A 23,617-nucleotide genomic window follows, 5' to 3' on the forward strand; every position below is an offset into this window, starting at 1 on the left:
GAAAGGGCCCGATGCTCCTAAACAGAGGGGCAGTAACAAGAAATGAAAATGAGGAGGCCCACCTTCCGATCAAGGTTCTGGGTTGTCAAGAGAAGTAGCGAAGAACGGTGGCGGCGGAACGAACTCCACCTGGAGGTGTCCTATGCAAAGACAAGTCAGCAAGCAGGGCCCCGGGAGCCTCCAGCCGGGGTGGGCTCGCGGGCGGCCCGGGTGCGGGTATTTGGGAGACGGGTACGCCCCGCACTGGGGCTGGCAAGGGAGGCGGGGAGGTGCTGCAGGGGCTCGTCTCCGCGGCGCCCATAGGCTGCGACCAACTGCAGTGGCTGCAAAGCCTCCCTGCCCAGCCCAGCCCAGCCCAGGCCCAGCCCCAGCGCGGCCCCGCTGGGCTTTAGGTCCGCGGGCAGCACGTGGCGGGAGCCCGGGGGCGGCGTCCCGCCCTCGGCCGCGCGGGGGCGCAGGGCGCAGGCGCGCAGCTACCGGGCGCGGGCGGCGGCGGCGCGACTCCAGGCCGCCAGAGGCCGCTGTGGCGTCCCCGGGCCGGCCCGCGCCGTGCGTGCCGCCGCCCGCCGGGCCCTCTTGAGCACGGCCTTGCCGGTTTGGCGGGGTGAAAGGTTGCGAAGATGGCGACGGCCTTGAGCGAGGAGGAGCTGGACAATGAAGACTATTACTCGTTGCTGAACGTGCGCAGGGAGGTGAGGCCTGCGGCGGGATGCCGTCGGGGCTGAGGCCGGGCCCGGTTGTTCAGGGAGGGCCGGGCTGGCGGCGAGTGCCCCGTTCCCGCCGCGGGAGGCCGGGGCCGGCGGGGAGGCCGCGTGACCCCGCCTGACGTGCGCGACCGCCAGCCGACCGGGCGGCCCCCACCGCCCAGACCCTCGCGCCGGGGGTGTCCGGCTGACCTCGGCTCCCGCTCTTGGCGGTCAGTCCGCCGCATGCGCTGTCCGGACAAGGCGGGAGTCCCCGCACCCGCAGGAGGGGACGGGGTTCCCGTGGCGGACGGGCAGTGGCGTTCCCAGGCCCCCAGGACCCGGTGCCACGCTCGGCTCACACGCCTGCTCTGGTTGAGGCGCAGTGTCATCGCCTCCGGCCGGCAGGAAGGGAAACTGAGTCTCGGGTATCAAGGTCACAGCCACCCGGCCGCCTCCCCAGGGGTCTGTCGGGACTTCCGAGTCTTCCGTGGGGACGTCCGGCCCCTGAAGGGAGCCCAGGCTCAGAGGCGCGCATCGTGTGCCCTCCTTTCCCATGAGCAGCTTTCCAGAGGTTGAAGGAAGAGCCTCCCGGATTTACAGCCTCAGTTCGGAGGCTGCGGATTAGGGAAGAAGCTCCATAGCCAGGAATGAAGTGGAGCCCCAAGCACGGCCGCGGCCTGCTCGTCCGTTTCCACACAAGTGCTTATACCGTTCCCTTTTCGAATAAAAGATAGTAAGAGCCTCACGCTGTGTCTGGCACGCAGTAAGGGCTCAGTTTCCTTGTTGACTTGTCCAGTCGAGATCAGCTTGAAGGGCAGGAAGGCTTCCAAGGTCAGGTCAGAAGGTGGAGTATTTCTAAGCTGCCGCGTTGGGTCTTCCCAGCCCTGCCAGAGAAACCCGAATTCCACCTCAGGCCCCGGGGATCAGAACTAGCCAGGTTTGCCTCTCCTAGGCAAAGCTGGTCAAGCATGTGTTATCATTGCTGGATTGCGTGATGTTTAAAAGCTAACGTATTTTGAGTGCTCACGTTATGCGGGGCCACCGTGCTGCATGAACACTTTATATTATCTTATCTCATCTAATTGTCATGTGAGCCCTTGAAGTAGGTGTTAGGATAATTCTCAATTTATGGCTGAGAAAGTTGAGGCAAAGAGAGATTAAGTAATTGGCCCATAGTCACACCACTAGAAAATGCAAGAGCCCGAATTCAGCCCTGGGCAGTCTGACTCTGGAGCCCCAGCTCTTGACCTCTGTGCTGTCACCCTAGCTTACTGGCCCTTAGACTACAGAGCTGCTGGTTCTGGTACTGTGTTCTTGGGCACCCAACATAAAAATCCCTCAAATGTGTTAGCCACTATATACTGTGAAAATGTCCAGTGAATTATTTTTGGGAATTGGAAATCACATTAGGCTTCATAGGGCACCTTTAAGTTTTTGTAACTAATCAACAGTAAGGCTTTGGGTAAGTCACTTTGGCCTTCAGTTTCTTTCCCTTCTTTTTCAATCCTCACCCAAGGACATGTTCATTGATTTAAGAGAGAGAGAGAAACATCGATGTGAGAAAGACATCAACCAGTGGCCTCCTGTACAAGCCCCAACCAAGGACCGAATCACAGCCTAGGTATGTGCCCTAACCAAAATCAAACCCTGCACCTTTTTGGTGTGTGGCAGGATACTCCAGCCAACTGACCCACATGAGCCAGGCCTCTTTCCCTGTTAATGAAGCTCTCTGTCTAGTTACTCTTTAGGCTTTCTGTAGTTCTTGAAAGCAAGCCAGTAAATGAAACCAGCCTTTCTTATCATTTCTTTATAGTTAGTCTGGGTTATCAGTAATTAAACAGCCACTGACCTGTTTACCAGACTTCCTGAATCTTAGCTGCAAATAATAAAAAGATCTATAGCCCTGGCTGCTGTTGCTCAGTGGTTAGAGCATTAGCCCTCGCACAGAAGGGTCTGGGGTTCAGTTCCCACTCAAAGGCACGTACCTAGGTTGCAGGTTCCATCCTTGGCCTGGTTGGGGCACATTCGGGAGGCAACCAATCAACTCACATCAATGTTCTCTCTCTTTCCCTCCCTTCCACTCTCTAAAAATCAATGGAAAAATATCCTCTGGTACAGATTAACAATAACAAAAGAAAGATCTATAATAGGCTTAGCCAGAGTCATAGGTAAAATTTCTCAAAAGTATATCTTGAAACTGCTAGAATCTGAGGACTTGTCATTGTTATTTGACTGAAGGGTGGAAGCCAAATACTTCTAAAAAATTTTACTACTCCCAATGAGTAAAGGCACTTCCCATATTTATGACTATAAGCGAAATCGCTATGAATTGTTCTTTTGCTTAAGTCACTTTGTGTTGCCTTGTCAACAAACTCAGTGTGAAAAGTGTGCTGTGCAGATTTTATCAACTGATTCTATAAGAGAAGCTCTGAAGGTGATCTCTGGACTTGATATTTACTAGGATTTTTTGTAAAATCAGGGCAACCTGCAGTTAAGACAACATTTAGTTAGAGAGTTAGAGAAAAAGTAGAAGTAATCTATCTTCTTACCTGTTTATATGTTTGCTGCCACTTAAGTATAACTGTAGGAGGTGAGATCCTTTTCCCACCAGTATATCAGAATACCTTCACTCTCAGTGTTCAAGAATTTCAGAGACTTTTCCCAATTGGAGTAATTAGAAATGTCAAAAATCAGCTTCAGAATCTCCCTTCAGCCCTGGCCAGGTAGCTCAGTTGGTTGGAGCATCTTCCCAATATGCCAAGGTTGCGGGTTCAATCCCCTGTCAGGGCACATACAAGAGCCAGCCAGTGAATGCATGGGTAAGTGGAACAACGAGTCATCCCTCTCTCCCTCCCTCCCTTTCTCTCTCTAAAATCAATGAATGAAAAAAAAAAAATACCCAGGTTTTAAACTTCAGAATATCCCCTTAAATTGTATACTAGATAAGCAAGCAACCAGACAGGAACAAGACTTATATGCTATTTAATAATTCCCCCTCTCTGGATTCCTTCCCTGTTCTGGATTTCGTGTTTACAGAGTAGAGCCATTGTCTGCCATACATCAAGGGGAAGGAGTAATTTATCATTACCTGGGCTCACTGAAACCAGGTCTGCGTCTGGCTTAGTGTAGTCAGATGCATCATGGGTGCCTAAAACCTAACTGGTCTGAGATTTCAGAGACAATTTTCCAAAATTTATTCAGAGGAAGAATTCCTGAACAGTAAATCAGAGTAAAATTTTCTTGATCTTTATATCTTTTTTAGACATTTTAATTAATACATTTTAAACCTAATCTGTTTCTAAATAATTTGCAATTCCTATTTATCAATGTCGAATTACCTTCGAAAGAGTTGCATTTGTAGACGTCATTCAGCAGTGTTTATATCCAGTTTTAAGATCTCCAGTCCCAGTCAACTTAGCTTTATAGGAGCCAATCTCCTTTTCAAGTTTTAAACAAACAAACAAAAACACAGTTAAGTAAAAAACTAACTTTTTCTCACAAAGTCACCCAACCCGCCAGCCACCATGGGTTGACCGTCTGCAGAAATTGAGTACAAAAGGGTCAGCTAAGCCCTCTGCACACTCAGGTCCTCTAAATCGGTGAGGGGCTGTGTGTTCGTTCATTCATTATCTAACCTCATGATGGATCTTCAGGAGTGCTGTAAAGATGGATCTGAGAAGGTCATTCCTTCAGTGAGTTTCCCATCTACAACATTATGTTCAAAGTTTCACGTTTATAACAAATACCCTGGTTAAACCGTGCATTGGGCAAGTAATGTTAAGCCTTCGTTGTCCAAAAACCTAACTTACCCAGATGATCACATTCCTAAGGTGAGTAAGTAAAGAGGCTGAGGAGCAAGGTCATTAGGAGCAGGAGTTTCACCCCACGCTGCCACTTGGTTGACCTTGAACAAGTCATTGCAAAGTCTCCATTTAGTGATGTGCAGCAGTCCTTCATAGAGCTGTTGTGAGTACAAGGCAGCAACACTGGAGCTCTGCAGCCAGAGTCCTGTGTGAATCCCGCTTTTACCATTCTGGGAGTTCTGTGCCTCTAGGCTAGTAGTTTAACCTTTTTGCTTTTTCTTTGACATTGAAATGTCTGTTAACACCTAATAATGTATTAAGCACTTACTGTGACCAGGATGTTGTATATTGGAGTATTGCAATGAAGTAAGGATATGTACAAAATGCCTGGTGGAGGCAGATATTCAGATAATATTTATTGTTATTTTTTTGAATTTAGAAAAGCATGAGGTTTTGCTGATTTTAAAAAGATACGTACATAGAAAGGAGTGGTATGCTTCATCCTGGCTAAATTTGCTATCCGTCCGTCTATTGTACTAATAAAAACATAGTGCCAGAAAAAAAAGTGCCAGAATGTAGGGTTAGCATTAGATTATGACTTCCCAAAGCTCTTTGCTGTTTCTGTTCAAAGTACCAAGTTTTTTTCTTTCCTTTCAAAAGACAGTTATCTCTCTGAACTCTGCTTCCTGCAAGGTCATGAGTTGGACTTGGAGAGCAGGAGGAAGGGGTTCCCAGAAGCTGGGGCTAAGCATGGGAGCAGGGTACAGGGATAGTCCAAAAAGGCAGAGTGGGACCCAAAGATACAGTTGTGCGCTATAAGCTCTGAAGGGGGCAGGCAGGGAGGGGAGGACCTGATCAGAGGCAGAGGCTCTGCCAGTCAGTGCTGGTCAGGAGGGTGCCCAGTCCCAGTCCAGAGAGGCATTTGATGGTCTTGCCACTGGGTGTGGAGGGAACTGTTAGAATACCCAGCTAGTTCCACTAACATCTCATAATGTGATCAGTGAACATCATGAGGTTAAATTTAAAAATGTGTTTTCTTTAATGAACCATAAGCTAGTTATTACCTTGCTGGTTTGGGCATTTCAAACAATTGCTTCTTGAAAGTTTAATGCTCTGGTTCTGCACTATCTACTAAGATACCTTTCTTTTTCCTTTTGCTTTCTTAAAGAGGATTCAATTGAAAGTTTTTATATTTGCCATGAGTTCGGTAATAAAACAATGGAGAAAACATGGGGCATACAGTAGCACGTTTTGCTTGGCTATGGAATTTTAGTGTTTACTTTTTTATTAAACTTCCATTTTAATTTTACTAAAGTATTTTATTTATGCCCTGCCTGTTCAAGAAAGGATTTAAGATAACAAACAGATGAATAAATAAAATAGCATAAATGTTTAAAAGGGGGCACACAAAAAATTTAAAAGACCAGTGGGAATATTGCTGCTCTGTTACCGCTATTGTGACACAGGCAACATGCAGACCCCACTCCCCTAAAGACGCTCGTAGCTTGAAGTGCCACCTCCTCTGAGACGAGAGCCTGATGGTTGGATCCTGTTTGGATCTTGGCCTGCACGCAATGAGTGCACAGTGTTCCCTCCCTGGTTTGCAGGAGCCAGAACATTCCTCAGTAGTAAAATGCCAACAGACATCAACCGCAAGGAGCCTGCACAAGTGGGCAGGATGTAACAGATGGACACGGATGAGAGAAAGTATAAGGTCAGGCTTTTAGGGAAAATAAGCCAAGCTCTGGATGTGAAGATGGGATCCGAACCATTAATTTTGACCCAGAAAGGAATTTGAGCTCATTTCTCTAAGATGTTGGCCTTTTTTTTTTTTTTAACTGTTGTGTCTCAAGGGCACCAAATAAACATATGGACGTGACCAGGAAGAGAAATGAAAACAAAATTGTACAATGATAGGAAAATATTTCCTAAGCCCTTGGAATGACCTCTGATCAGGAATCAGAATTTCTGCAGGTTTGGCCCATCCATGCTCGCACACTATGGTCAGCAGAGACATGCACTGGAGGACAGGAGTCACCCTCTGCCCCATAAACCTTAAAGGTCACGTGGGCCCTGTTTTTTTCTTTTTTAGTGTTTAGAGTTCTGTCTTCACCGATTGCCTTTTTTTTTGAATCCTCACCTGAGGACATGTTCATTGATTTTTAGAGAGTGGGTAAGGGAGAGAGAGAAAGAAACATTGATGTGAGAGAGAAACATCGATTAGTAGCCTCCTGCACACCCGCCCCCAATGAGCCCGGAAATCGAACCCGCAGCCTGTTGGAATACAGGACGATGCTTCAGCCATTTGAGCCACACCAGCCAGGGCAGTCTCATACTTTTTTGAACTTATATTGCCTTTGGGGGTTAATGCATTCTGTAAATTTTGTAAGTTTTTTCCTTCTGAGTAGAACTTAAGGTTCAAAGGTTATTCCTAGTTGTACAAAGTTGGAATTGTTTGATCAGCCTTCTTCTTGCTTCTCTGACTTACTTGTGATGAGATTGTTTCTCGCTTAAGCCACCTCTCCAAAGTGAAGAGTCTGAAAATGGCCTTAGGAGGCCAACTTCCAGTAATAATATTTGTAGGAGTCAATGTTTCAGAGGCATCAGATTAATATTTGTGAACGTTTGCTTTTGTCTGTTAAAGAGAGCTGAATTTTTGCCATCCACCTGGGTCAGCCTCACCGGAACTTCTGTTCTACTTGAGAAGCTCCTTACAGAGATGGGTCAGGCAGAGTGAGCTGGTTCCGTCTGCGCCATGCCCGACGCGAGGCGAGGCCACCTCCATTGTTGGGGTGTGTCACAGTTTGTGCTGGAGCCCATGTATGGAAGCTTATTTGGCAGCCCCTCCGAAGATGTTCCGCGTGTCTGTGAAAAGGGTGAAGCTGCCTTGATCAGGGAAAGTGGCATTGGAAGATGGCAGGGCCTCGTCTGCGTGTGGTTTTGTTGTGCGAAGTTTCAGACTGGTGGGAACCTTTACAAAATGAAGGAGGAAATTTGTCCAAGTCCAACTCAGTGGTTGCGTTTTAGTGCCTGATAAGTGGGTGGCCTCGTCTTTTAGTATAATCAATATCTGCTCAGTGACACCAGATAATCTTGAACATGCTATCTCTTCATGAAACAGCTCTTACTCAGCACAAAGTACCCATGTTCTCTAGGTGGTAATTAGCACTGAAATCTGTTTTTTCCTTTAAATTGTATGAGTACCAAGTATCATAAAAAAAATTACGTGTTTTTATTAGCTGGTGCAGTTTATTTCAGTCAGATTGTTGTGGAACATATGGACAGTAATGAATCTTCAATTGTGGTAATTAGGCAAATGTCCCAAAATCCAGTCGAATATAGTTTGTGGAGACTTAGTTGCTGAAATGCAGCAGTGTAGACACAGCTGGAAGTTTGAGCTTGAAATTACAGGTTTTGGCAACAAAAATCCTGGTGGCCTTACTATTCCTAAAGTGAATGTCAGTATGAGGTATTTATTATTAAGTTGTTGCTAACATGCTCTTCAAAGTGTTGGATGAAATCCCATCATTGTGGTAGTTGTCAGTGCTGTCCACCAAACATAATTGGTCCTTTGCTTATCCAGCACATGTAGGACTGTACTGCCTGGTCCCCTAGTGGTTGCATGGGGCCCTGTGACTAGTTTAGCCAGTGATGTGAGTGGAAGTACTATGTGTCTCTCTCTCGGGCTGAGGGAGGCATTTAAATGCCAGTGTGAGCCCAACAGTCTCATGCTCTTCCCTCTGCCTCGGTGATGACAGTGGTTCCAAAGGGTGGCTGTTCTGTCAGCCTGGGACCTGAGGACATTGCCAAGCACATCACTTGCTGACCTGAGATGGATGTGTGAAGTGAGGAAGAAATAAACCGTTGGAATTTGTGGATTGCTTGTTAGCACAGTATCCTGTAACCTGGGGATTCTCAAGCTTTTGAATGTCAGAACCCCGTTACAGTCTTAAATTATTGTGGACCCCAAAGAGCTTTGTTTATGTGGGTTATAGCTAATAGTATTTAATTAGAAACTACACTAGATAATTGATAAAATGTTGTAAAACAAGACAAAGTATACTGCTTGTATGTCAGTATAATAAGCACAAAGAAGACTTAAGGATTTCAAGATAGCTATGCATTGAAAAGTAATGAATATATACAGATATATACAGATATCATTAGATATAACAAGAGATCACTAGTAAGTACACAGTAAAATAACTGAGAGCCAATTGAATTAATCTTTGAAAACTCTCATATTTATACCCTAAAATGACTGCCTTAGAAAGTTCTAGAAAACATAATACACCAGTACGCATTCCATTAGCCATCAGAACAATGATGTCATCACATATCATGTGGCCTCATGAGAAAATGAGGAAAAGGCAGAAATAGCTTTGTTTTATTACGGACATAGTTTTGACCTGTGGACCCCCTAAAAGGCTCACAGGGACTCCCACGGAGCCCCCCATCCATCTGGAGAAGCCAGACCTAGCCTGTCCTGCCCTGTACAGTCATGGTTCAGGCACTGGTATTCCTCACAATTGCAGCTTGCTCTGTTCAGTGGAGATGGGAAGTCAGAGCACAGTGCGGCATGCTCTTGGAATACATGTCATCTCATTGATTCCGGAGAGGGTCTCCTGCACTAAAATGCAAGTAAGAGAACATGGAGCAGCTTCTTCAGTTGCTTAATTATTTAAAGGACGCAAATATGAGATTGGAGTCAAGAGACTTTTCCAAGCATGATGCCACAGCACAAAAGATACAGTTGATAACTTTGATTTTATAAAAATGAGAAGCTTCTGAGTTTGTTATAGGAAAAAAACTAAAACTTAAAAAAATAAACAGAAAAGACTCAAAGGAACCTACAATATATTTGTTTGATAAAAGGTTCATGTTTCTAATATATAAAGAACTCTTGGAAATCAGAAAGAAGGATGAATACCCTAATAAGAAAACAATGCAAAGAGAACAGATAAGTTATTTCTGAAGAAAAAACTCTAAAATGCGAATAAATGTATGGAAAAAGCCCAGCCAGTGTGGCTCAGCGGTTTAGCATCGACCTAGGATCCAGGAGATCAGGGTTTGATTCCGGGTCAGGGCACATGCCCAGGTTGCGGGCTCGACCCCCAGCAGGGGCTTGCAGGAGACAGCCAACCAGTGACTCTCTCATCATTGATGTGTGTGTCTCTCCCTCCCTCCCTCTCCCTTCCTCTCGCTGAAATCAATAAAGATATACTTCATATATATGTGAATGTATATATATGGAAAAAGGTTCAGGTCACTAGTAAACAAGTGCAGTTTTTTTATTTAATGTCTGTTTTGTCTGATATTAGTATAGCCACCCCTGCTTTTTTTATGGTTCCTATTTGCAAGCAGTGTCTTTTTTCATCCATTCACTTTTAACCTATTTGTGTTTTTGGATCTAAAGCAGATCTCTGTAGACAGCATATAGTTGGGCATGTTTTTAAATCTATTCTGCCAGAGTCTGCCTTTTGATTGAAGAATCTAATCTGTTGACATTTAAAGTAATCATTGATAAGATGGCCTTATTTCTGCCAGCTTGCTATTTGTCTTCTATGTACCTTATAGCTTTTATAACTATTTTCTTTGTGGTTACATTTAACTTACTCAAGTTATAACACTCTGATTTGAATTTATACCAGCTTAACTTCATTAATGTGCAAAACTCTACTCTGTCCCGTCTCTTTCCGTTGTTGATGCTGGGATTTTGATTGGATTGCATTGACTCTACATCACTTTGGAAAAATTTGACCTCTTAAAAATATTGAATTTTCTGGTACATGAAGATGGTTTAACTCTCCATTCTTTCAGGTCTTCTAATTTCTGTCAGTGATGTCATGTAAGTTGTTTAATTTATCCCTAAGTAGTTTGCGTTTGTTGATGATACTCTAAATGGTGTTGTCTTTTTAAATTTCAGTTTTTTGTATGTGGAAATAAACTGCTGTTTGCGTATTAACCCTATATCCCATGACTTTGCTAAAATCACTTAGTAGTTTTTCTTGTAGATTATGATTTTCTACATAGATGATGTCTACAAATACGTTCTACTTTCCTTTCCAGTCTGTATGCCTTTTATTTCTTTTTTGTGCCTTATTACAGGAATTTCATTTTTATGTTGCAAAGCTAATAATCCAACAATTTTAACAGACCACTAAGCTTGACAGGTCACAGAGGACCTTTTCACTGTGAGTTTATGATCTTTGTAGGTTGGATTTGTACTTACTTTTTATTGAAAATATAACCAGATGATTGAGACAAAGCTTTTCATACTTAAAACATGATACATCTCTTAATTTTATTTTAGAATTTTAGAAGTAAGTATGTAACTTCAGGTATCATTTTTAATGATAGCACATGTTTTGAAATGATACAGGTATTTTTATGATAATGAAAGAGTTTATCAATTAGGAAATATTGAACCAGTCACCTTAGCTATTCAGTTGTGATGAAATGCCCAGTCTAACCTTTTATTGAATGTAATATTTATTAAAAATGAAACTTCTCATTTCTAATACTTAATCAATAGCACGTTAAGCCATTTATTACTGCGATTAAAGGCCTTGCAGACTAGATATTCTACTTCCTCGTCATCTAGTTTAATTTTATTTTTAATTTATTTTATTGAATTTATTGGGGTGACATCGGTTAATAAAATCATAGTATAGGTTTCAGGTGTACAATTCTATAATACATCATCTCTGTATTGTATTGTGTGTTCACCACCCCACGTCAAGTCTCCTATCACCATTTAGCCTCCCTTTATCTAGTTTAATTTTAACAATCAAGAAATAGCCATCTAACCCTGGTTTGTCAAATCTGTCTAATTTTGCATTTGTAACTTTTATGAGTTTGTGGAAAGAACTATTAAAATTTGCAGAAAAAAATAATTTGTAATGGCTCTTTACGAAAGTACAAGCCCCTTTTACATGTCTCATAATTAAACCTACCTGGAGAAGGTATATTTTATTTGCCATTAGATAACTATTGTTTATTTGCTTAAGACAATGGGATTTGGTGCAGGTGGTGTATTGGTAAGTGTGGCAAGAAATGTATTGCAGGGAAAGAAACCTATATTAGAAAAAAGAAAAAGGAACTGCGGGTGGGAATACTGAGGCCCATCTCTTCTGTGGAGTCTTGTGTTTTTACTGAAATAGAATTCACCTAGAGGACAGTGCACATGTCATAAGGATGCAGCTCAGTGAATTGTCACCAGCATGGACTGTGACATGAATGAACGTTCCTGTTACCCTTGCACCAGGGCGATTTCCTCTCCAAAGTGGTCCTGGTTCAGTGTGCATGCTGCCAAAGGAATATTGAAATTGAATTGTGATAAGAATGATAGCCAGAGTGATTGAATTTCTGTGTGCAAAGCATGGTTAAGCACTTGTACATGTGCTCTCTCATTTACTCCTCACAGTAAGTCTGGAAGAGAGGTTCTGTTGTCCACAGGTTCAAGATGAGAAAGCAAAGGGAGGGTTGTTTGTTTGTTTTAATCTTCACCCAAGAATATTTTTTTCATTGCTTTTCAGAGAAAGTAGAAGGGGGAGAGAGAGAGAAACATGGATGTGAGAGAGACCTATCTATCAGTTGCCTCCTGCTTGCGCCCCAGCCAGGGCCGGGGATCAAGCCTGCAGCTGAGGTAGTATGTGGCCTTGACCAGAATCAAATCTGAGACCCTCAGTCCGCCTGCAGGAGGCAGCCAATCAATGGTTCTCTCTCGTCGATGTTTCTTTCTCTCCCTCTCTCTCTAAAATCAATAAAAACATATTTTTAAAAAAAGAAAAATATAGTTTAAGGTTTTCCCTTTAACCTTGACTGACTGTCCCTGTGACCACTGTCCTTGTGGATCTGTGTTCTGGGACCTGATCGGAGAGCACTGTCCGTCCTCTGCATCCTCACCGGGGACCTGCTCCAGTTCCTGTGCCCAGATGGCTGTTTTTTTGGGTCCCTGTGGCATGTTGTCAGTGACCCAGAAATGTGCCTGTGTTGTCAGAATGGTGGAGTTGCCTCCCAAAATAAAATGTTTTCTCCTTGGCAAGTCATCTGGATAGAGCTGATCATTCAGCATCACCTCTGATAAACCAAAATGATCCCCGAGGCTGATGTAAAATCAGACATAATTTTCCCAAGAACAGACTTCAGGGGCCAGCCAGAGAGACTGTACAGTGTTCCTGGCCTCTGAGGAAGTCTTTCTGAGAACGTCTTGGTGGCTGTGAGGCAGGCAAAGTGGAATGTGGCCTTCTGTCGTCACTCCTTCCTCCTTCCCTCCTGTGTGGTTGAAACAGTGACTACTTTGGAGAATTGGCAAGCTGTACGTGTTGGGGAGGGGCCCTTTGGGTTAGGGGGCTTTTGTTTTAACTACAGCATAGTGAGGCAGTTTCATCTGCTTCGTGTAACGCCTTTCAGAGTTAGGGGTTGAATTAGATGTGTGTGTGTTGGTTTTACAATTTTATTTCTTTGTCTTTGACTTTCAAGGATGAATATTCATTGAGTTTCCTTTGGCAAGACACTGATTGAATGCATGGCATTTCTGTCTAGTGGTTTATAGTTGTTTTCTCTTTGAACAGATTCCCTGTGGAGAGCACCTTGCAGTGATTTACTTCAAATAACTTGGGGTAAAGAGTAAGCGGGCATCCATGACGTTTTTAGTTTAAGCCCAGACCCCACTGAACCAGTGTAGAGACAAGCTTTCATTCCTTCTGATAGCAGCAGTTCCCAGCGAAACACGGTTGCTATTGATGTACATAATTGATCACTGTATTAACTGCGGGAAAAAGAAAGCTTATTGGAGTAATAAGGCATAACTTCATTATGTCCTGTGTGAAGAGAGCAAGCATGCTGGAAAGTGGCCGACAGGTTCCCATTGCAGGGCTGACTGTGATGATGATATTTAAGTAGCATTGATCGCTTCCTCGCTGGCTCTCTCCTGTAGGCCTCTTCCGAAGAGCTGAAGGCTGCCTACCGGAGGCTGTGTATGCTCTACCACCCCGACAAGCACCGAGACCCGGAGCTCAAGGCGCAAGCGGAGCGACTCTTTACCCTCGTTCACCAGGCCTATGAAGGTCAGTGGAAGCCTTGGCTTCGCAGAAGTGCCCGGGAGCAGGCGTTCGATTTTTAAGAGACTTGATTTGTAGAGGATAGCAAGAGAGAGTCCTTAGAGGTGTATAAAAGAGGTGGTTAGTTTAGCCCTTTTTACTGACAGGGTCCTTTGAAACAGAAGTATTTTCTTTGGAAATCGATATGTGTCCAGTCAGTAGAAAATGAGAGCTCAGGTGAATCGCAGAGTGAGGGCTGAATTGCCGGGGAATACTCAATTTTTAAATTGTTGACTGGTTTTCTTCTACAGGGAACTCTTAGAGGTAAAAGGCTGATCGTTACGGACAAGCTTTCTTTGTTCTGTTGTGTTTTTTTGTGAGACGATACAAGGACATTTTTTCATCAGAAAGTTATTTTATTGGCTCTGTAGCATTCAGTTAAGGAAAAGTTCTAACAAAAGAAAGAAAATGAAATCAAGAAGGCTAACAGGAAATAGAATTAAGTAGTTCAGACTTTCATACTTAGATCTTATGTATTTCAGAGAGAATATTTCGTGATATATTTGTTTATAAAGTAATAAAGTCATTAATAATTTCCGTTTGTGATGATAAAGTTCTAGAAATGGTGATGGTTATATAACATTGTTCATGTACTTAATGCCACTGAACTGTGCTCTTAAAAATGACTAAAAGGATCAATTTTAAAGATACAAATTTTTAAAATATTAAATCACTTTTAAGGTGTATACCAAGTAAAATCAAGTTATTTATTCCAGAGCCATTTGGTGATTTGCTCCTTCATTAGACCAAAAATTAGGTAATGTGTTTTTTTACAAAATAAAGACTTCTTATTGTAGATATAAGACATACGCTGTACTTCACTTTATAGTTTTACCAAAAGTTAGATTTTAATGAGCAGTGAAACCAAGGCCATGGCTTATGATATGTGTGCAGTCAGCACTGTGTCTTGACCAAATCCAACTCTATTCAGGCACTGCCATGGTGGTCCTGACCACAGGACTGGTCCTTTTATTGGATGCTGTCATCTAAATGGCTGCATTCATTTTCCTGTTGTCTAAACTACCCACATAACTGGTTTATATTGTTCTGGAGATTTGGGGAAGAGTTAGCAGGAAAACCCTACCAGTGCTTGTGAAAATGCTAGAGCAGCAGTCCTGGCCCAGCGCTCAGCCTGGGGGGAGACTGACGTAAAACACTGAATAAATAGCCCTTGTTAAATCCCAGCGATTAACTCCAGAAGTTGGGCGCCCCTGTTTCCCGGTGGTCAGCAGTTCTTTCTTCCCCTATCCATTTGCATATGGATAGAATCGTTTACATCGTTTTTTAATTAGGCCTAAAAATATATGTGGAGTCTCCGGGGGCAAAGATTCAAAGGTTTCAGACAGGAATTGGCAAAGTAGAGGAGGAAGCTAATGACCGTTTGCTTGACCGGTGTTTAAATTGGGCTTGAATCTCCTTTAATAGCTCTCGGCCTTACTGAAAAATCTTTTCTGATGTACTTCAGGTGATGTAGCCATCATCAGAGTGACAGGTGTTTGTGTCTTTTAAAATGATTTACAAATTAAGAGGACAGGCGTAAAGGAAAAAACAGGCTGTCTTAGGAATTAGTGAGGCTCAGAGTAAAGAATAAAATAGATTTTTCTAGTATCCCTAGTTTTACATTACGCTTCTTTAGAAACTGGAATTAACTCTTTCAAGCCGAGGTACTTTATAGACTGTAGTAGAAACTTACTCTTTTTAAAACAACTGTCCTATGCCCAGCCAGGCATGGCTCAGCAGTTGAGCGTCGACCTAGGATCCAGGAGATCGGGGGTGTTCTATTCCCGGTCAGGGCACATGCCCAGGTTGCGGGCTGCAGCCGATCAGTGACTCTCTCATCATTGATATTTCTATCTCTCTCTCTCCCTCTCCCTTCCTCTCTCTGAAATCAATAAAGATATATTTTAAAAAATAAAATATAAAATAACACAACTGTCCTGTAGTGATAGAAGGTGCACCTCACAATTCAGACCAGCTCGACACGAAAATCTGATGTTACTCATTTGTGGCCACCTTTAAACATGTCATAGGTTGGATCTGAAAAGCTATGAGAAGGAAAGATGCAAAGGGAATGAAGAGGGTCTGTCTCTAGGAAGATTGTGGTGGACAGCATAAGGCCTGCCCAGGGATACTGTTGTCAGGACTGGACGGTGAATTCTGTGCTTTGTCAACATGTTTGATTTTTGTTTGCAGTGCTTAGTGACGCGCAGACCCGGGCCATCTATGACATATATGGGAAGAGAGGACTGGAAATGGAAGGATGGGAGGTAAGAGAGAGCGTGTTGCTGTCGCAGATGGGTCATTAAACACCTACAAACAGCCACTCCACACCCCCAACCTGGGATAACATCTGAGAGAATATTTGAAGACATTAGCATCCCCTCCTCACCTTGTATTTTGGTTTAAGAGGTTGAGTTCTGGGCTTGGGTAAGTCACTCGTCCCACAAGTCCTCCATTTCCTAACCTGTCAAGGGAAGAGACCAGACCAGGCATTTTTAACCCATGGGAGCAAGCAGACCAGCGGGGGCCTGCAAGTGCGCAGTTCTGTCTCCACACACTCCTCTGCCTATCATGCGTCTGCGCCTCTCCCCACCTTGGCTATACCTGCGTCTAGGGAGTGTTTCTGTTCGTCAGGTGCTGAGCTTGTGAACAAAGTGGGAGCCAAGTTGAGAACTGCTGGATCAAGTTGTGTATATTGACCCTTCCAGCTATGACATGCTATAATAGAATGCTGTCGAATGTGATGAGGGAAACAAAACAGTACACAGCAGGTGTCTGTGAAACCTGTTACCCTGGGCAGCCCACTGTGTAAGAAAAATTTCTAAAATTCAGAAGCGCCCATTTTCTGGTATTCTTGACTGGTCTTCGAGCCATGGGTGAGTCATTTCACTGCCTTCACTTCCATGTTATCGTCTAAAAGATGAAGATGAAGACTAGTTGTAAAACTCCAAATTGCTATAAGAACATATAGGTGCTGCTTAATTTCATTAAGGAAACCCAAGAAATTTTGGGTGGCTATTAACATTAAATTGACTACTGTTATTTTTTTATCATCATGTAAGATTTCCCTTGAAGTTCTTTGTTAGTTCATCTCAAACCTGTGTGCCGTTCTCTTCTAATTCTAGCATGAAAACCTCCTAACCTCTTCCTGGTAAGGAGAAGACAAGCGAAACGGCTCTAGTCCCCTTGCCCACTATTGCCTCATATTGGTAGCTTGTGAGCCACATCCAGCCCCTAGCCATGTTTTGGTTGCCCACTTGATGAATTGTAGTTGCTAACATTTAAAACTTGGGAGGTTTGACATTAAAATCCAGTCTTCTTTCTTCTCTTTAAAAATCAGAAGATCTGGTAACACTGTATCTGAATTCCCGTGAGGCAACATTCAACTAAATCCAAGGCGCCCCTGCCCTATAGTCTGGACCATGCTGTCCAGCTTGTCCCATCCCCACCACTCCTGGTGCTCTTACATCTGGCCTTCACTCATCCACACGCCCACCTGACTACGGTGGCATTTGGTGTCTGCCCTTTGGCTCATTGGAAATGGTAGTGCTTCGTATGCATGAGGGCATCATAGCTTAGTGGTGCGTCTAATAGCTTAGCCTTCTTCATCCAAAAAGAAAAGAAAATCCTCTTATATATACTAAGTCTCTGCTCACACTTTATACACCACTTTAAAGTGCCCCCCCTTTTTTTGAAAATGTCGGTTGGTTGTAGTTTTTCGTGGCAGCTGTCAGGGCCACAGGAAAGCTGTAGGCCTGTCTTATTTGCCCCAACCCGGGGGTCTAGGTGTTTCATTCCCAGCAGCATTATGCCCACTAGTGGGTGACTTCTTCCTGGCAAAATACTGCGTGGTTTCCTATCTCCCCATTAGAAATGAAGCAAAACCACACTCACAGTAGCGATTATAACAACTCGTGGGCAGTCACAGATGGTGACTGGATAAGCTTCTATAGTCATATTTTTTAGTAAACTGCTATAGGGAAATCGTGTTCTCATCAGTCTGAATTGGCTTTTTTCTGCATGGAAACTAAGCCTTCGCTGAAGATGGAAATGCCTTCAAGGAAGACTGTGAAGACACTTCCCTAGATATTTACTCAGAGGCATTCGTGCCTCACATACAATAGGAAAATGGAGCCCATTGTCCACACTGAACTCAAGTGTGTTTTGTGGAGCTGGCATCCTCCTCATGCCTTCAAGGACCTCCTCCAGCTGGCTGCTTGTTTAATGGGGGGATTCTCCACTTCATCAGAGCATCCACCCCATTGCCCACAATCTGTTAGTCTAAACGCAGGGCCAGCCCGTGAAGGATGGAGGGCTCTTTTAACACCCCTGGCGCCAGAGATGCCAGGGCCCTCCACAGATGCAACAGCCCCCCCCACCCTGTCCCTGCTTGGGCTCACCCCATTCTGTTGATGGATGCTGGAGATTAAATGGAGCTTTTGTAGATCGCATAAAATATTGGCCCTGTTTTCAGGTGTGTTTTTTAACCTTCAGGAGACTGTCATTCTCTGGCAGAATTCTAAAGAAACAAGATGCAGCCCTTCCCAGCTTGTAAAACTGGCCATGTTAGTGCTTGAGGCTGGTCTGAGGTGTCTGTGCAAATACCCAGTTGAAAATGAAACCGGTCCCTTCTTCAGAGAGGCGAAACGCAGCTTTGAGCTATGAATGCTCTGATGGGGTAGAAGCTGGTAACAGCTGGCGGGTGGGGTGGAAGCCACGTGACTCAGGTGTTAGATGGCAGCTGAGCATCCCGGCCCAGACCCCCACAGGTAGTTGTTGTCTACAGTCCTTTCTCCATATTTCATTTCCCTGTGACTCAGACATCAATCTTACAAAGTCTAAGAAAGCCAGCCTGCATTAAGAGCTGTCATGTATTCAGTCAAGGTCATGAAAACAAAGACTTGGACACTCTCTCAGATTGCAGGGGACTAAGGAGGCACAATGACTGAATGCAGTCCTGGGTCCTGGATTGGATCCCGGAACTTAAAAGGAAAGTTAGTGGAAAAACTAGTGAAATCCAGACAGCCTGGGTAATGTGCTAATGTTGATTTCTTAGATTTGACAGCTCTTCCATGGTTATGTGAGGTGGTGACGAGAAGTTGGGGAAGGGCACACAAGAACTTTGTGCGATCTTTGCAGCTGTTCTCAGTTCTAAATAATCTTGCAAATTTATATGAAAGTTCACTGGCTAGAACAGAATTTCCAAAGCAGACGACACCTCATGTAATGTAATCCCCCTCATTTATAGTAGGGAACCGAAGCTCAGAGAACTGGAGTGACTTACCTGAAGTTGCCCAGGATGTCAGAGTAATGTCAGGGAGCCTGGTTTCTGTCCTCTCTCCAGTGTGCCACCTCATTTTCAGAAATCCCTGTTCTGATCTTGCACAAGGCAGTCAGTCTTCTGGCTAGCACAGGGATAGTCGGCAAACGGGCAGGGTGAGTAGTATAGGTGTGTAGATTCACGGGCTGCATTTGATACACCATTGATGAAGAGCATTGAACATGGCTGGCATTTACCACCTGTGATGCAGTGTAGGATCCTGTGTGCTTATACCTAAGGGTGGCCGAGGTGGAACAAAAGCGACTTGCCACTGGCTCAACCTCCTCCCATCCTCCGTCAGAGTGCTGTGGGTGAAGGTGGGCCTGCCCTGCAGAGTTCCTCATGCTCTGGAGGGCCGGCCACTTTGACTTTGCACCAACTATTTGCAGAACTTACGTTAAATACAACTAGAAATGGAATGACTTAAGACCTTTACAATATTCGCCTCTAACTTATCACGGAGTGTGGCAGAGAGAAAGTAATTTGAAGCTATTAATTCAGTCAGCCAGGGTCAGGCAGCTAGAGTTCCTGCAAGTAAATCTTGTTTGGCTCTGGCCTCTATGGGGCCTGATGCTTTTCAGTCTTAATTCTGGAATCTTAAGATTGTTTTGGGGTGTTTTTTTTAATCAGTATGGGGCACATTCATGGAGTCTGTGTTACTGGCCAATCAAACTTATCTCATCTTCATTCTTAATACTAGCATCCTGCTGACCAGAATATTCAGAATGAAACCTTTCATCCAGGTAGAACTGCCTGTGGCTGTGGGTCCTGTGGAGGAAGCACATCCTGCCCAGACCCACCTAGTCCTTAGCAATGAGTCACAGGTCATCATTGACAGGGGTCCAAATATATTGTGGTTCCACAGTCACAAGTCCACTGAACTGGAGTTTAAGAGGCAGGAACAATTTTTAACAGATTTTAAATCATTTTTTCTTGGTCTTTCTTGATCTTCAAGGTAAAATGGAATAGTTGATTACATTTCCCTGAAGCTCTTATATTTTTATTTTCTTTTGATGATGGGAGAGGCTGACAGATTGAGAAGGTAATGCAGACTTTGTAAAACTGTACCTCAATTTTTGTCCAAGACAGGGTAACTGGGGACATGAACATGCCATGAATGGGTGCACGTGCCCTCACCGTTTGTAAAATCTAGCAGCGTGGGTGTACGGTCTCAACTAAGTACACCAAGCAACTGCTGTCACACCATTGAGGACTTGCAGTTTGTTCTTGGATGAGTGTAACTATTTTTATTTTAAAACTGCCTTTAAAAGAACTACCTTCCCATTTTTAGTAGTGATTTATTAGAGGAGAAAATGTTTTCTGTATTTTTTTTTCTGTGTACTTCCTGCAAGCAGTGGTGAATGAATTACTCGAAAGTATTTTTGGAAAGGCCAGTTTTTGTATTTATTTTTCTGTATTGCTGAATAGTAAAATCAAGTTGCACAAAAACCTATAATGTGATTCCATTGATGTTAAAATACGTGTACACACACATACATATGCCTAGAAGATTTTTAGGAGATACATAAAAAATTGTGTTAGCCTGTGAAAAGAGGGAGGGTGGTATAGGGGGAATTGTACTTTTAACTTTATATCTTTCTGTACTGCTTTGATTTTTTTGCTATAAACAGGTATTTTTAAAAATAATTTTTAAACTTATGATTTCCAAGATAGCTTTTTCTCACATCACCCACCTTTTTAGATGTTTGAGCAGCCTCTCAGGATTTCCCTGTGTTTATCCCACTGATACAGGGAATGTGCTGTTTGTTCTTTTTTCCCTCTGGTCCATCTAATGACTTCAGTCTAGTCTGTTCTGCTTCACTCTCTGTGCATCTCACAGGCCATAGGATTTGGGGCCCTTAGAAAGCACGTGATGCAGTTTCCTCTTTCACAGGTGTGACCCCTGAGGTCCACGGTGGCCTTTTTCTGCCTCTTTGAAATCTCAGCTAGATTGTTTTTCTTTCATGATGAGCTAAGAATGACCAAGGTGAGAGACCTTATTTTCTCGTATATGTGGCATCATTGTGCATCCCTGGGTATTAGTGTTAACGTTGTCTGCTATTTGGTACCTGAGTATTGTTTATACTGAAGTGTAACTGATACAGCCTGAGGTTCATATCATATTGTAGGGGAAAGAGTCCCATAATTCAAAAAACACCCAGACCTGAGGGCTTAAGATTCCTTGGTCTAAGAAGCTGAAAGGGCATCTCCAGCGACAGCCCAGCTCACAGGGGAGCGGTGGCAGTGCTGTTGTGGACAGCTTTACCTTCATCTTGATATTTAAAACTTGTTATTTGGAACTCATTAGGAAATTTAAACTATGAGACTTAAGGTGATGTTTTCTTTGTAAGATTCCTGCAACCTCAGAGACAAGTTACTAAAATGAAAGAAATAGTGCTTAAGTCTCTTTGGAGACCATGACCTTGGGAGTGACTAGAGCACAGACTGAGTGGCTGTGCCAGTAAACCTCGCCTCCCCTTACCAGGTTCCTGGGGCATCTGGTGTAAAAACTCACCCCGGTTTCATTGACATCTGTTGAAGTCCTGGACAACATGTGCACACCAGGTTAACCACCCCAGTTGTGTGTGTATTTCCCTCTCTAACTGGGTCCTTGACTGTGCTCTCTCCCCTCGGTCTCCCATAGGTGGTGGAGAGGAGGAGAACTCCGGCTGAAATCAGAGAAGAGTTTGAGCGGCTGCAGAGAGAGCGGGAAGAGAGGAGACTGCAGCAGCGAACCAATCCCAAGGTGAGCCCATGGCCTGCCCGGGAGAGGCAAGGCTATAGTACCAGGAGGCAGGTCCACACCATTAGGTGCCTGTGGTGTAAAGTCGTAACATGCAAATTAAACCATATGGAGGGAGCACAAAACCAGTCCCGTGGTTCTCCCAGAAGCCAAGGAGACTCCTGAGCGGAAACACACGTTCCCTCTGAGACGTCTGTCTGGTCATCCTGCAGAAGCCTTGACGTATGGAAATCAGTTAGAGATCAGTGTCAGGAAAGGAAAGCCACCCAAGCACACACTGAGGCAACAGGATTCCTTGCACCAGTCAGGATACAGAGAGCCGGGTAACGCAGAGGGTTTGGGACATTGCCAGACTGCATTAAGCAGGGGCCTGTGCTCATCAGCCCGGGACAGTTGTGCCAGCACCAGTCACCAGGCTATTTCGACAGTGATGAAGTGACCCTCTTTAACTCAATCAAGTCCCTAACGGAGTTTATGTCATGTAATCAGTGACATCCTGAGTCTGGGAGCTACTTTTCAGTCCTGCATATGATATCCTTTCCCTTTGATTTGTTGGGGAGGTAAATTGTTCTTGAGTGCATGCCCCAGCCCTGTGTTAAATAGGATATCTTGGTCAGCCTGAGGTGCCAGCTGTACTGAATGGCTAATTGAACATGGCCCAGTGTTCCTGTTCACCAGTGTTTAATCAGGGGACTCAGCAGCCGGACTCTGTCAGTGTGGCTGGGATGGCCTGGCAGGCAGCCTGAAAATCTTCTAAAGAAAAGAACAGCTGCTAGCTTACAACTGGGAAGCACAATAATATGAACTTCTGATCAAATACATTCTAGAAAGTAGAAGACCCCTGCAGCATTTAAAGGACTGAATATTTATTTATTTATTTATTTATTTATTTATTTATTTTATTTAAAACATATCTTTATTGATTTCAGAGAGAGGAAAGGAGGGGAGAGAGAGAGATAGAAACATCAATGATGAGAGAGTCATTGATCATCTGCCTAGCCCACAACCCAGGCATGTGCCCTGACCGGGAATCGAACCCTGATCTCCTAGATCCTAGGTCGATGCTCAACCGCTGAGCCATGCCTGGCCGGGCTAAAGGACTGGATATTTAGAAACCTCCCATCTATTTGAATCCTACGTTTCAGAGTATATTTGTACATTCCAACACCTCTCCTTCCCACCACCCTCCCCTTGGACAGATGATGGTGGCTTCAGCAGTGCACAGTTGCCTTTTGATCAGATGGAGGTAGAGAACTGAATCACTGATTGGACCAACTTGGGGAGTGCAAGATCATTAGGAGAGGAGAAAATCTCCGAGGCACCCTGAACTAGTGGGTTCCCTTCTTGGCTCTCCCAGCTGGTGCTGGGGATGCATCGAGTTTGAAAGGTCAGCAGTGGCAGATGGAGGTGAGGGTGAAGGAGATGGGAGGGAGCCTGGCCGGAGCAGGCCGTGGCTCTGATGTCTTTGCTGTTCTGGCTGGAGTTTTGCTGCATTTGGAGCAGTGAAGGGGAAACAAAACGTCCCAGTAGCCTGAGCCTGTGTCCTGTGATAAAATCAGCCATCTGGGTGTGCATAGTGATTGCCGGTTGGGATTCTGTGGAAATGTGTCTCCGGGCCATGTTCTGTGGAAGGAGGGAGTACAGCTGTGACCATTCCACACAAGCATGCAAGATACTGTAAAATCTCAGTACTTTGTATTTCCGTAAACTGCTTCCAAATACATAAGACATTTTCTAACCAGAAATACTGAGTGATAACCAGATGCTGGCTCTGCAGGTTTCGAGGAGAGGTTTTGAACTGGACCTTTTATCCCATCTTTGAGTGTTTTGCTTTTTAAGATGAGTGGAAAGGTTGAGAATGTTCTTATCCTAAGAAGAAAAGGGTGACGTCCTCTTTTAAGACCACAGGGAGAAGGACCACTTTGATGACCATTGAGCTCAGCACTGGCCTATCCCCCAGA

At 44.1% G+C, this 23,617-nt stretch overlaps 1 protein-coding gene across 2 annotated transcripts in view; it reads left to right on the forward strand.

The window, feature by feature from the left end:
* Positions 1-456: 456 nt before the first annotated feature.
* DNAJC11 (DnaJ heat shock protein family (Hsp40) member C11) overlaps positions 457-23,617 on the forward strand; it is a 45,178-nt gene continuing 22,017 nt past the window's right edge. Inside the window, exons 1-4 of one of the 2 annotated variants that reach the window (XM_081145303.1) lie at positions 457-692; positions 13,431-13,560; positions 15,787-15,860; positions 21,558-21,659. In XM_081145303.1, the coding sequence (XP_081001429.1) occupies positions 621-692; positions 13,431-13,560; positions 15,787-15,860; positions 21,558-21,659 (378 nt within the window). In that variant the 5' untranslated portion in view covers positions 457-620. The remainder of the gene's footprint in view (positions 693-13,430; positions 13,561-15,786; positions 15,861-21,557; positions 21,660-23,617) is intronic. The other variant, XM_081145304.1, reaches the window with a different exon arrangement.

This window comes from Miniopterus schreibersii (genome assembly GCF_964146895.1).
Source record: "Miniopterus schreibersii genome assembly, chromosome: 8".
NCBI classification, from domain to species: domain Eukaryota; kingdom Metazoa; phylum Chordata; class Mammalia; order Chiroptera; family Miniopteridae; genus Miniopterus; species Miniopterus schreibersii.